At 41.0% G+C, this 13027-nt stretch overlaps 1 protein-coding gene across 1 annotated transcript in view; it reads left to right on the top strand.

The window, feature by feature from the left end:
* The window catches only part of LOC132590613 (pleckstrin homology domain-containing family H member 1-like), a gene marked incomplete at its 5' end in the record, with an annotated part of 85812 nt that overhangs the window by 29168 nt on the left and 43617 nt on the right, over positions 1-13027 (top strand). Inside the window, 6 exons of the mRNA XM_060263586.1 lie at positions 3080-3166; positions 4227-4388; positions 5173-5253; positions 6163-6342; positions 6697-6805; positions 12092-12204. Of these exons, the coding sequence (XP_060119569.1) occupies positions 3080-3166; positions 4227-4388; positions 5173-5253; positions 6163-6342; positions 6697-6805; positions 12092-12204 (732 nt within the window). The remainder of the gene's footprint in view (positions 1-3079; positions 3167-4226; positions 4389-5172; positions 5254-6162; positions 6343-6696; positions 6806-12091; positions 12205-13027) is intronic.

Genomic DNA, 13027 nt, shown 5'->3' on the forward strand with positions numbered 1-13027 from the left:
ATTCTATTTAATTTAACATTATAAAATAAATCAATATAAAATAAAATAAATCAGAATACCATCTCTCATAATGCCTTGTTGATGTGTTCTTTTGACTTCTTGGGTTTCAGTGCCTCGAGCTCGGAGGTGGTCGGAGGAGCTCAGCTCCAATGACCCCCCCTGAATCGGGCGGCAGGAGGGGTGCTAAAGCTGTAGCATCCTAAAGGGGGCCTTGGGGGGCCCCTCTGTCAGCAAGGAATGCTACAGGACCCAGAGAAACAACAGCAGTTGTTCCCTATTCTTCCTGTTTGCTCCGGTGCTCCTGCCACCAAAATCGAGGTAATTGCCAGACTGCTTTTCTCTTTCAATAAGCTTCTGATGCATCATTCTTCTACCTTAATCACTGGAATTCTACCATAAAAGTAAGTCAGCTTTCTAACAATACTAGTTAATGGATCTTTTAACATAACTACAATTGAAACTGTTCCAAAAGAAAGGGAAATAGGAGGGAAATTTCCCCCCCTCTTCTCCGCAAGAAAGGCTTCAGAAAGCAAATAACAAATTGGAAAATTTCCAACAATTTAAATTGGACTGAGCAAAGATATTTGAACTGATTTGGTTTATAAATAAATAAGCGTCAATGAGATCACCTTCTGGTTACAACACAGTCTGAACAAAAATGGGATATGCTTACAAGAGAAATGTATGTGATGCTTAATTGTACTGAAATGGTTACAATTGAAATGCAGGAGAAAAATTTGAAGCTAAAGGAAACAAGTTAACTGGGTCTTTGAACTATTCTCTAACTTTGTCTAAGAGACTGAGTTTTTTCTGTGGAGGAAATGGCAATTCAAACTAAAGCATGTGATATTATGATTAACATAACCTCCTTAAAGCAGAAACTTGGTCGTTTAGCAGAGTTGATGCAACAACAGATGGAGACTTTTATTTTGAAATACAGCAAAAACAGAAATCTACATGAGCAGAGTAATAAAGAGACCCCAGTGACATCTGTCAAGCTGAGAAAAAAAGCTAAAGATCCATTGGGAAAGGTCTGGAAGAAAATCAAAATGGAGACAGCCTGCATAGTTACAAAGTTGAAATGGAAATCAACATCGACTATAGCTTTCACGGGAGGAAGTGATGAAGCAATGATCGTACCACTTTCAGCAAAATGAATGGAGCTATCAAGAGGAGAAAAGGCAAATTTCAGCAAGATCAAATTTTGGAAAGCGTTTAAAAAGAAGAGATTTTTGGTTCTTTTGCTCCATCTTTTTTTTACATCTAGCTGGTTAATATTGAATCAATAAAAGGGGCTAATAAGTGATTCTGTAATGGCAAATGAGGCTTTAATAATTGGGATGCCTTTTTCAGTTTGTTATAATTATCTATGGAAGTTAAATAGAATAATGTAATTAAGAGTGGGCTTCCATCCTTCAGAGGTCGGTAAAATGAGTACCCAGCTTGCTGGGGGGAAAGTGTAGATGGCGGGAAGGCAATGGCAAACCACCCCGTAAAAAATCTGCCATGAAAACATTGTGAAAGTAACGTCACCCCAGAGTCGAAAATGACTGGTGCTTGCACAGGGGACTACCTTTACCTTTTTAAGAAGATTGTATGGGGTTTTATTTACCTAAAAATAAACAGGTATGGGAGATGAGGTAACTATTGCATATTAACTTGTGTTTTTCAGAGCACTATGAAAATAGGATGTACAGTCTCCAAATTTTTTAAAGAATTCTAAATGTTTAAAGTAGATAAAAAGTCAATTTGGTTAAATTTGTAATAAGACAGGCTACACAAATATTTTGCAATCTTAAGTCTGCTCCTGATATTTCTGACAAGAGAAACTATCTATAATGAAATAGATAAACTTGTGTGTTTTCTGTTTCTGCTTTCTCTCTCTGATAAAAATAAGTAAATTAACATAAAGGATAAAGGAACTATATTTATCTTTTATGCTTATGTTAACTGCTAATATTGTTAAACCAATTAGTTAGGTTTTATTTTTAATATTGCTGAACTTAACCAGTCAGCTCTATTTCATGGTCGGTTCCTCTGCTTTTCTCATTTGTATGTTCTGAAGATGAACAGTTTAGATTTATACTATAAGCCACAGAATAGTTAAAAGTATATAACAAAATAAGAAGACTGTAGACTTAAAAGGGTTATAATGGGTAAAATTTTAAGGCTTTCAGGTAGAAAGAATTTGGTATTTTGTCTTGAGGTAAAAATGTAACAGGTATAAATACTGCTTCTCTTTATGTCTCTTGGTATTTTTGTTTATGTTTTTCTATCTTGTATCCCCTTTCCTATTTTTGCTTTTGTAACCCCGCATTTCCTACCCTCTTTCTATTCAAACTTTAAAAAAAAAATTAACTGATGTGTTCTCACATTATCCTGAGTCATAAAAGATCAGCTATAAGTAAGAAGTCTTAGGAAAGAAATGCATCCTCTTCATTTGTAATTAAATGGAGAAAAGAGTCTGTGGGCTAGTTAATTCTATGCAGGGCTTTTTTTTGTAGCTGAAACTCCTTTGCATATTAGGCAAATATATAGCCAATCCTCCAAGAGCTTACATTAGGCCCAGTAAGAAGAGCCCTGTAAGCTCTTGGAGGATTGACTACATCAGAGGGGTGTAGCCTAATATGCAAATGAATTCCTGCTACAAAAAAGTCCTGATTCTATGTATGCTAGCAACCAAAAACACCCCAAAATGTGTATTTATGCATTTACTTTATAACCTGCCTTTCTCACTGAGACTCAATGCAAGATAATTTATAATATACAAATACAAAAATTATCAACCTTAGGACATCTTTAATATTTTCTTCATTTCATGTGGTAATCAAAATAAAAGAGAAATACCAGTATGTAATTAACATATAATAACCTATATAATTCTTATTTGATTAATGTATTTGTCAAATTGATTTAAGCTTGCAGTCTACATTTTAGGTTTATTTCCTATATGGTAGCATTTTCATGTCCCACATCTTTCCCTTTCCAAAAATATAAACCATGCATTGACATTTTAGATGTAGTGTCCCGTGTACCCTTTGTACTGATCACTTGCCAAACATTGTTGTTCTCTCCCCAGAGTGATATAATCTGCAAACCTCAAGGACTGGTTGAGTTGAATTCTTCTTGCCAGATTGTACGAGGTGAAGGATCTCAAACATTCCAGGTGACTACTTTTTTATTACTGAACTATATCAAGAGCAAACAGATTGACTTTCATGTGTTTTGGACCTTTGTATAAGATCAGGCAAATTAATTTTGTATGAAGCTAGAAGGTCTGAAACTTAATTCTGAATGCCAGATCAACCTTTAATGTTTTCTTTTCATTTGACTCATCCTACCCATCTTTGTGCATCTTTTATCTTCTTCCTGTATAACCATTTGTGAGGAAAGAAAAACACAGACCACAGCATTCATACAGTCCAAATTCAGTTATGAAACTCTGGCCTGCATCCAGCTAAACAGGTCAAAGGGACTGCCAGCTCTGAATCTTAAATCCATTCTCCTTCTCCCCTGAAATGCTGCTCCTGGGGCACAAGGGACTGAAGGGGAAACTGGAAGTCTGCCACAGGAGGGGGGTATCTGCAAGATTGCCCTTCTTCTAGCTGCCTAAATCTTCCACAGGATCCAATTCATTTGTTTCATGTAAAACTTGTTAACTATTAATGGCAATGGTTAAAACTTCTGCTTGTAGCCTCTCATTCAGGACAGCTATGTTGCCCAACATGTCTAATATAAGCTGAATGTAACATGTCATCGATAAAGGATATCGAGTCTTTTCTGGTTAATCTAAAACTGCATGGCACTAGGAGTTGTCTAAAAGAGACAGTCCATGTATTGTTTCCATCTCAATTTAATACATATAAAAATCCTTAAGGAACAAGTAAATTCTGAGCATGTATCATAACAAATAAGTTTTCAGCAATTCATCACTAGTGAATGCATTGCCATTCCTAGGGCAAGTTACCAGTACCAATGGACTCTTTGTCAAGGAGAAAATAGTTGAACAGTATCCTTGCTTAGCACACTTCAGTAACACAGAGTGGCTTTAAGTGTCAATATTCTCTGTAACATTCAAAAAGCAATGTTAACTCTTTAAGTTTTGATTTGACAGTATTCATTGTTGGAAAGTGAATGTGACCAGGATTTTTATATTTAAGACCTCAGCTACTACAAAACTGCTTTGTGCCTTATGGTAATAGTTGTGACTTTCTCTTTTACTTTAGCTTGTTACTGAAAAAAGGACCTACTTCTTGACAGCCGACTCTCCTAACATCTTGGAGGAATGGATCCATGTCCTTCAAAATATGATCAAAGTGAAAGTGACCAGTCCCACTGAAGTCCCTCTCAGTGATGCAAAACCCACTGTGAAAGGCTGGCTCACCAAGGTACTACATAGCTCTATCAGTTTCAGTTTGATTTGTCCTGTAATCACGTTCAGAATAGGATACGGGACAGCAGAGGTGAATCAATTTGCCATCTTTTGTAAAAATCTTAAATATGCAAAATATTTTAGTCCTAGTGAAAAGATAAAAATGATTTATTTCATAACAGATCCTACCTACTAGGTTACGTTTACAAATAATTTAAACAAGGATTCACCATCTCTTCTTCAGGATTAGTTGAACAGATGGGTTATCTCAGAGGCAAAAACATTAGATGTGATAGCCAAATGTGAACAGATTGCCTGTAGTTTCTTGAAAGTGTTAACAACATCCATGAGAATGGTGGGGATTACAATTCTGGTGTTGCGGGATGAAGGCATACCCCTTTCCCCTGTATGTTGTCTTCCCAATTTAAATCACTTCTACAAATGACATTTTTTTTTGCAAGCAGTAAATCTGCATGGGGAAGTCTTACATCAGAAAAATGATGTGTGTGTGAGAAAGAGAAAGGAATAACTCCCTCTCCACTGCACTGTGCACTTCTATAGCTACTTTAATACCTGAAAAAACATTTTACAAAACTTTTGTGTTAATCAGAGTCTAGCTCATTTCAGATAGAAGAGGCTCCTCCCTTCCCACATTTTGAAGAGACCTGACACCCATCCTTTTTTACTTTTCCATGACACTCTGGTATACCTAACAGCCTGAACTTCTCAATTGGGAAAAAAGTGGAGTATAAATAAATACATTGAGAGAGATTATTTTCCTTGCCATGCTGTTTCTGCAGGTGAAACATGGGCGCTCTAAGCTGGTTTGGTGTGCACTGATTGGAAAGACTTTTTACTATTATCGAAATCATGAAGACAAGGTATTTTCCTGCTTCTGCTAATTTTCACTTTTTCACATCAATTGTAGTAGATATCTTTTGTCTCTCCTGTATTCAATTTTACAACTCAGATATACACAACTGGAATGAAATTCCCAAATTACAGTCTTCATGCAAAGGATCTTTCCTTCCAGATTTCATGTATATGGGAGAAAATGTCCCTATTCCATAACCAGTTAAAGTTCTCACTTGCACAGCTGGCACTTGAAGAAGGTGTGAATTAGCATGTAAGCTTATCTTTCCTTTACCAGGATCCTCAGAGAATGTTTAGTGTCTGTTTTTTTGCAAAACTGGATTACATGGGTTAGGGGAGATAAACTTGACTTTCAATATTACAAATGCCTTAATTTTTCCTCCACAGAAGAAGAGCTCCAACTTTTCTGTTGTTTTGGTTCAGAATCCTATTTTGATAATTTAGTCACCCTTCCCTATGCCTTTTCCAGCACAATAGTTCCACTTGGGTGTGGAGTGCAATACGGGTGTTGCATGATGGGTGCTTTTACCTTTAGTCTAATGAAGAGTGAAGAAGAAAAGAGAACATTCTGGAACGACAGATATGACCTTAGGCCCAGGGGTCCTCCTGTTCTTGTCGAGATGGTACAGAAAATCCTGCTCTTAGTGCACATGACACTCATGCTATAGATTGACTACTCTTGTCTCATATATATTTACTATGAAATACATTGTACTGGTGAAAAACTAGTAAGTGTTTATTGCAGATGCCAGTTGCAGAGGCCATGGTAGTAACATTCATAGCTTATATTGGATAGCATTAGTACACAGCACTAAGTAATGGTAATAGACAGTAGTGTTAGCTTTTCAGAAATATGTCTACCAAATATCTTTTTTTCCTTTGTCATGCTTCTTAACATATTCAGTTTCTTTTCTTAGTGCCCTCTAGGTTATTTGCACATGCGTGAATCAAAGGTGGAAGAAGTGGATCACTCCTGTGACTCTGATGAGGATTATGAAGCTAATGGTGGGGGCCTCTTTTCTTCTTATTGCACCCTGGTGATTCACCCTACAGATCAGAGTCCCATCTACCTACTAGTTGGTACAAAACAGGAAAAGGTATAGACTGACTCAAAAAGAACCTGGGGGTTAAGGTGTAGGGTGGACTACATGCAGTGGTCAATGCACAACAATTACTTTGCTTACTATACAGCCTGGGTCTCCTGGTTTGTTTCATGAGACTTATGAAAGCACCATTATATGTACAAAATGTAAATTCAGTGGAAAGGCCCTTGTGGTAGCTTGAGATCAAGAAACATGTGGTAAGAGCTGGAGATAGTTCAAATTAGCCCTTTGTTAATCACTCAGGCCAATTAAAATTATACATCTGAATGCATGCCTTATGTTTAATGCTTTAAAATTAATAAAATAACCTCTCCAGCAACACTCAACCATCGCTCTTTTTATCCCAAGGATACTTGGTTATACCACCTGACAGTGGCAGCAGGCAGCAGCAGTGCCAGAGTGGGCACTGCCTATGAACAGCTGATTGGGAAATTATTGGATGCAGAAGGAGACTCAAGTAAGTGAAAAACTAAATGTTTCTTCCCCTGAGGTCAGTGGTGATGATCTTATTTACAGATATGAATCTAACCATACCTGATTCATTAGATTGCCCAGACATCATGCAAGCATGTGTTCCTATCCATAAATGTGCACACATATTTTATTTCTTTAAAATAAAGAACTTGAGCCACCTTCCAGCCACACACCCCGCGTGCTCAGAGTAGCGATGCCAGCCTTGTGCTTACCCACTTTGGCTGGCATCGCAATAGACCCTTCTCTCAGGAAGAGGCTTCACTCTCACCCCTCCCTTCCGGAACAGGAAGGGAGTGAAGCTTCGTTCTGCTCTCTATTAAGAGAGCGCTATTCTGATGCCCCTCCCCCGAAGCCAGTAAGTGCGAGGCTGGCATCTGAGCACATGGGGCAGGGGCAGGTGGAGCAAAGTGCGGCACCACAGAAAAAACAGGAGGGGGTCGACCTGCGGGCATGCAGGTGGTAAGTCTGCCTGGGGCGCCATGTGCTTTCGAGCTGGCCCTGCTGGCAAGTCAATACCAAGTCCCGGCAAGAACACGCTGAAACAGAAGCACAGTAAAATTAAGACAAAACAGTTCTGAGAGCCTTAAAACACAGGCTCCCAATATTCCTGGTTACTCCCACATATTTTCAGAAATTTTGGGACTCATTTACCAGTGTACTGGAAAATCCTGGATACCATCGATGCGCGTAGAGAGACCAAGAGGGTGATGCTTAGCGACGCAAGAATGAAGGCTGTACACAGTAGCTGTAAAACCACTATATACATTTATTTACACCAACTCACTCTCCTGACTGACAATATGCTCCGCTGCACTCCAACTCCATAAACTCACAATCACCACTGTTGCTCTGTACATTTATACAGTGAACAGCCAATCAGCAACTTGCTGTGTCATGCTGACTCTGCTTGGCTAATGCAATCCTTCTGGCAGCCAGCCACCAGCTGTCAAGTAGATCATCTACTGCCTCTAGATCTACTTTCTGTTTTGCAGCACATGCTATAAGCTGTCTGTTTACACATAATAGTGACACCCCTCCTCAGGTTATAGCGGTGCTGACATCCATCCATTGCAACATTGCTTATACATATTGATTATTTCTTCATCAATATATTGATACATTAGTGCCCATATATACATTACAGTTCAGTTACTGTTACATCCATTCTTCCTGGACACACACACATTTTTCTTCGCTTGCCAATTAACCTGCAAGCACATTGTTATCAGTTGGCGCTCTGCCCAGGCTGACCATATCTCCTCAGTTGGCTCTCTGCCCAGACTGAGCACTTGCCTTATCTTTTGCTGGCTTGTTTCCCAGACTTGTTCTTAACACAGTACCGTATCTTGTCAATACAAGCGCACATATTTTTCAAATCACATTTGCTTATAGACTTGTTACGGATTTCAGGTTTTTCACACATTGCATAACATTTGCAGTTTTTTAGACTTGTTACACACTTCTTCAGTTCAATTTACAATAGTCACATAGTTTAGTTACATAGTTTATCATACATTTTCAAACAGTAAGTTTGTTTTATTTTACAGCATTGTCTCTTGCCTGCACTTTACATTTGCACATTGCACCCTTTTAATTCAGTTATTGCTTACAGCCTTGCCTTCCAGGCTTTGCTCAGGTGTCTCCTTCCTCTCCAAGAGACATTTCATTTAACAGCTCCAACACACTGGGATATGTTTTAGGATGGTCATCGTATACATAGGTATAACCATTTTCCTCCCTAGTGAAAGAAGTATCCACGTGTGCCTCTGGTGCACTTACACAGCCCCTTGGCTTTCCATCTGGCAAACTGTCTCCATTGCCCAGATAATTCACATCAGTGTCAACACCATATCTTTTGGGCGGCACACCCTTATTTTCCCTTGCAGAGACTCTGACCTCAATCAGCTCCCTTTTTACAGCCTCAGAAGTCTCTTGCTGTTGACTGCTGCCTGCTCTGCTGTCACTGTCTTCCTCCTGCTTCAGTGAGCTTTCTGGCTTTTGCCCCTCCTCACTTGCTAGAGACGGTTGCAGCTTATTTTCCTCAGGCATTTCATTGGCATGAATCTTTGACCAGTTTTCATCCTCGCAAAACGAGGCAGACCTACTCAGCCTTATCAAATCATTATTGTCCACAAACCTCCAGGACTTCATGCCATTTTGGTACCCTATAAACACAAGCTTTTGGGCTTTGGGACCTCCCTTTCTCCTCTTATCCAGAGGGATGTTCACCCAAGCCTTTGAGCCAAATATTCTGAGGTGTTCCAGAGATGGCTTTCTCCCATACAAAACCCTGTAGGGTATATCGTTTATAGCCTCTGTCCATAAACGGTTGGAAATATAACAGGACACCTTTAAGGCTTCACCCCAGTATGCCTGCCTGAGACCACTGTCTTGCAACAAAGCATGGCAAATACCTTGGAGTACTCCAGCTCTCCGTTCCACAATCCCATTCTCCCACGGAGAGGAAACATTGGCCACCCTGTGCTCTATGCCCTCTTGCCTCAAATAATTGGCAAACTCTTTATTCAGGAACTCACCCCCCTGGTCAGTCTGAATTGAGGCAATCTTAGCATTCAACTGCTTCTGCACTCTCCTAGCCCAGTATTTGAAGGTGGCACAGACATCACTTTTGTGTTTAATGGCATATACCCACGCAAACCTGCTGTGGTCATCGACCAAAATTAAGCCAAACCTATTTTTAGAAACACTGGGTGCATACGGCCCCACCAGGTCGGCATGTATTAACTGGAGTGGTCTCTCCGACACACGCACACTCCTTCTGGTCGATGGAACTGCCCTTGATTTGGCTTCTTTACAAACATTGCAATCTAAAAAGGCATTGCATTTGTCAACCTTCACTCCCTCTAGTATTTCTAGAGTTTTGTTTATTGTATTGTAGCTGGCGTGGCCCAGCCTTCTATGCAGCCTGTGGATGCACCTGTTGTGTGGCTGTCTATTCCATACAGTATGAGCTTTTCCCACATTTTGCATGAGCTCATACACATTGGCTTTTAGAGTGCCTTTAGCCAGCTGTTTACCCTGTTTCAAAATTGCACAGCCCTGCTTATCAAATACTACGGTAAACCCAGCTTTTGCCAGAACAGAGACACTTAGCAAGTTAGTTTCTAGCTCGGGCACACATAATACATTTTCAAACCTGTGTTTAAGTCCAGGAAAATAGACTGCACCTTGGCAAAGAACACTAGCTTGCCTCCCATCAGCCAAGCTGACAGTCTTCTGCTCAGCTGGCTTGCAGTCTTGAAGCTCCTCTTCACAGCAGCAGAATATCTGAGTAGCCCCAGAATCCACAACCCAAGGCTGACTCTGCAGTCCCGGACCAGTTCTTACTAGAGTCACCTGGGGAGTCCTTGAAGACTGCTGCCGGCTCTTCCTCTGTTGCTGGGGACAGAATCTTTGTAAATCTCCGAGCTGCTTACACAGATAGCAGTGCCTCCTCCGCACCTGCAAGGCTTTTTCCTCCTCCTCGGCTTGCCAGCTGGAACCAGCCCCGACAGACCTCGGCTTCTCTTCTTCCTTGGCTCGAGTCTGCTCTCTCTTGCTTTCCAGCTGCCTCTGCTCTTCAGCCAGGAGTTTGCCGGTCACATAAGGCAAAGTTAGCTTGTCAGCATCCTGCCCTTCAAATGCTAACACCAGCATATCATATCTCTCGTCCAGAGAGCTTAATAAGATATACACCTTATCTTCGTCAGCCACGGCCTTCCCTCTTGCTTCAAGGTCTTGGAAACAATTAGACATACCGTCGAGGTGGTCCCTCATCGACTCCCCGGCCAGCATACGTTTCCTGTGGAGCCTCCTCCATAGGGATATCAGCGTGCCAGCTGACTTTTGCACATACACAGCCTTGAGAGCTTCCCAAGCCTCCTTTGCTTTCTGGTGCCCACGGACATGCACCAGCTGGTCGTCTGCAACACTTAGGATGATGTTGGCTAGAGCTTTTTGATCCTTGATGGCCTCTGCCGCTGTGGGATTAGCTGGAGGAGCTGACACACAGTCCCAAAGCCCCTCTCTCTTCAGGAAATGCTCTAACCTCAGCGACCAGGTGTTGTAGTTGGTAGTGATGAGCTTCTCCACCAGCACCGTAGCTGCTGCTGTAGCCATCCTGCTCAGACTCCTATCAGCCACTGCTGGTCTCACCTCCTAGGCAGCCTCTGGAGCAAGTCAGCGTTCTTCCTTTACCACCTCTCTCTCAGGTCTCAGGTTCTAGGAGCAGCGGAAGCGTGCTGGGCCCATAACCCTGTCGATGCGCGTAGAGAGACCAAGAGGGTGATGCTTAGCGACGCAAGAATGAAGGCTGTACACAGTAGCTGTAAAACCACTATATACATTTATTTACACCAACTCACTCTCCTGACTGACAATATGCTCCGCTGCACTCCAACTCCATAAACCCACAATCACCACTGTTGCTCTGTACATTTATACAGTGAACAGCCAATCAGCAACTTGCTGTGTCATACTGACTCTGCTTGGCTGATGCAATCCTTCTGGCAGCCAGCCACCAGCTGTCAAGTAGATCATCTACTGCCTCTAGATCTACTTTCTGTTTTGCAGCACATGCTATAAGCTGTCTGTTTACACATAATAGTGACAATCTGAACATTTCCAGAAAATCTGATAAGGTATTTTCCAGGTATTTACTCCAACTAGAAATATCGAAACACACATTCCTAGCTGAGACTCATCCACATAGTTGCTTCCCTGTTCCTGGTCCAGTACTGTGGTTCACAGCTTGGATCTGGAAGAGAAGTATGTTCTTCCTAAAGAATCCCCATGGTAGTAAAGCAGGCATGATGAATATGGAGAAGACACCTAAGCAGATGACAGTGCCAGCCTTGGTCCTCTGTTTGCCTCTGATAGCTATATGAAGCAACAGAGGCTTAAACACTATTTATAGCGTTCAGGGGTCCTTTTTACAACTGAAAATAGGGTGTGCTTGTGTATAGATTGGCCTGTTGCTATTATACTATGCTAAAGTCAGCAGATAGTGATCTACATCTTCAGAAAAATGTATAGTTTTTAATATGGCAAAATATGCAGCCGCTTACCATCATTTGAAATAAAGTCTCTATGAGGGTTGTAGTTAGTGGTTTTTCCAAATGTGTTGATTGGCTCTGCTGGTGAACTATTAAGTGTGGAGCTATTGAGATTGGATTTGTTTTTATATTTAGGGATTCTTTCACCATAATTGAATACTACTTTGCAAGAGTCTACCTTATCTACTACTGTTTTGTCTTGTCCACTCTTTCAGATTCTCCTTTGTGGAAGCATCCTACTCTGTGTTACAGCAAGGATGGCCTGCACACACCCCTCACCACTCTGCCTTCAGAGGCACTGCAAACGGAGGCCCTGAAACTCTTCAAGGTATTTAAAGAGACAATACAGTTGGTTTTCATAATGTTCTGTTCAAGCACTGAACAGAAGAAGGGGATATGTTAGGGAGAATAAAGTCTGCATAAGACATGTTACTATTCCTGGGGATGGTTTCAGCCTAGATCCAAAGACATTTATGCAAGGGTTTTGTAATGGTCAACTTTTAATTTTTTCCTCCCTTTGGCAGCTACAGTTTTATGTATCAGAAGCTACTTTTGAAACTCCCCTCTGTCCAAGCAGCATTTTATCATGTGGCATGAGGGCTGCTATTTATATTAACAAGTATAAAGCCCTGTTGTCCTCATGGAACTAAGAAAAGTAATTTTATGGTTCCCTGTATCTTGATCATATTTTCTTTTTTGAAGCTATATGGCTGGCAGATTTCTCTTTTTTGTATTTTCTTTCTGCATGGTTGACAGAGTGAGCTAACTGAGCATTTGGCAAAGAATGAGGATATGTCAGGACTCAACAAATTCCAGGGACAGGGAGGCCTAGTACCTAGAAATTTCATTGTAGCATCTAGCATTTTCAGCTGTCTTTTATTGTAATGTTCTCTTGGTGATTCACTTGAAGTTAGGGTTGCCAGGTCTGTGTTGGAAAAATACCTGGCGACTTTGGGGGTGGATCTAGAAGAGGACAGGGTTTGGAAAGAGGGGGGGCCTCAGCATGGCACAACGTCAGTCTACTCTTCAAATCAGCCATTTTCTCCAGGGGTATTGCTTATTTTCTCCAGGGGAGCTGATTTCTGCCAGCTGGAGATCAGTTGTAAAAGCAGGAGATCTCCAGTCTCCACCTGGAGGCTGGCAACCCTAGA

The sequence above is a fragment of the Heteronotia binoei genome, unplaced genomic scaffold (assembly GCF_032191835.1).
Source record: "Heteronotia binoei isolate CCM8104 ecotype False Entrance Well unplaced genomic scaffold, APGP_CSIRO_Hbin_v1 ptg000334l, whole genome shotgun sequence".
Lineage (NCBI taxonomy): Eukaryota > Metazoa > Chordata > Lepidosauria > Squamata > Gekkonidae > Heteronotia > Heteronotia binoei.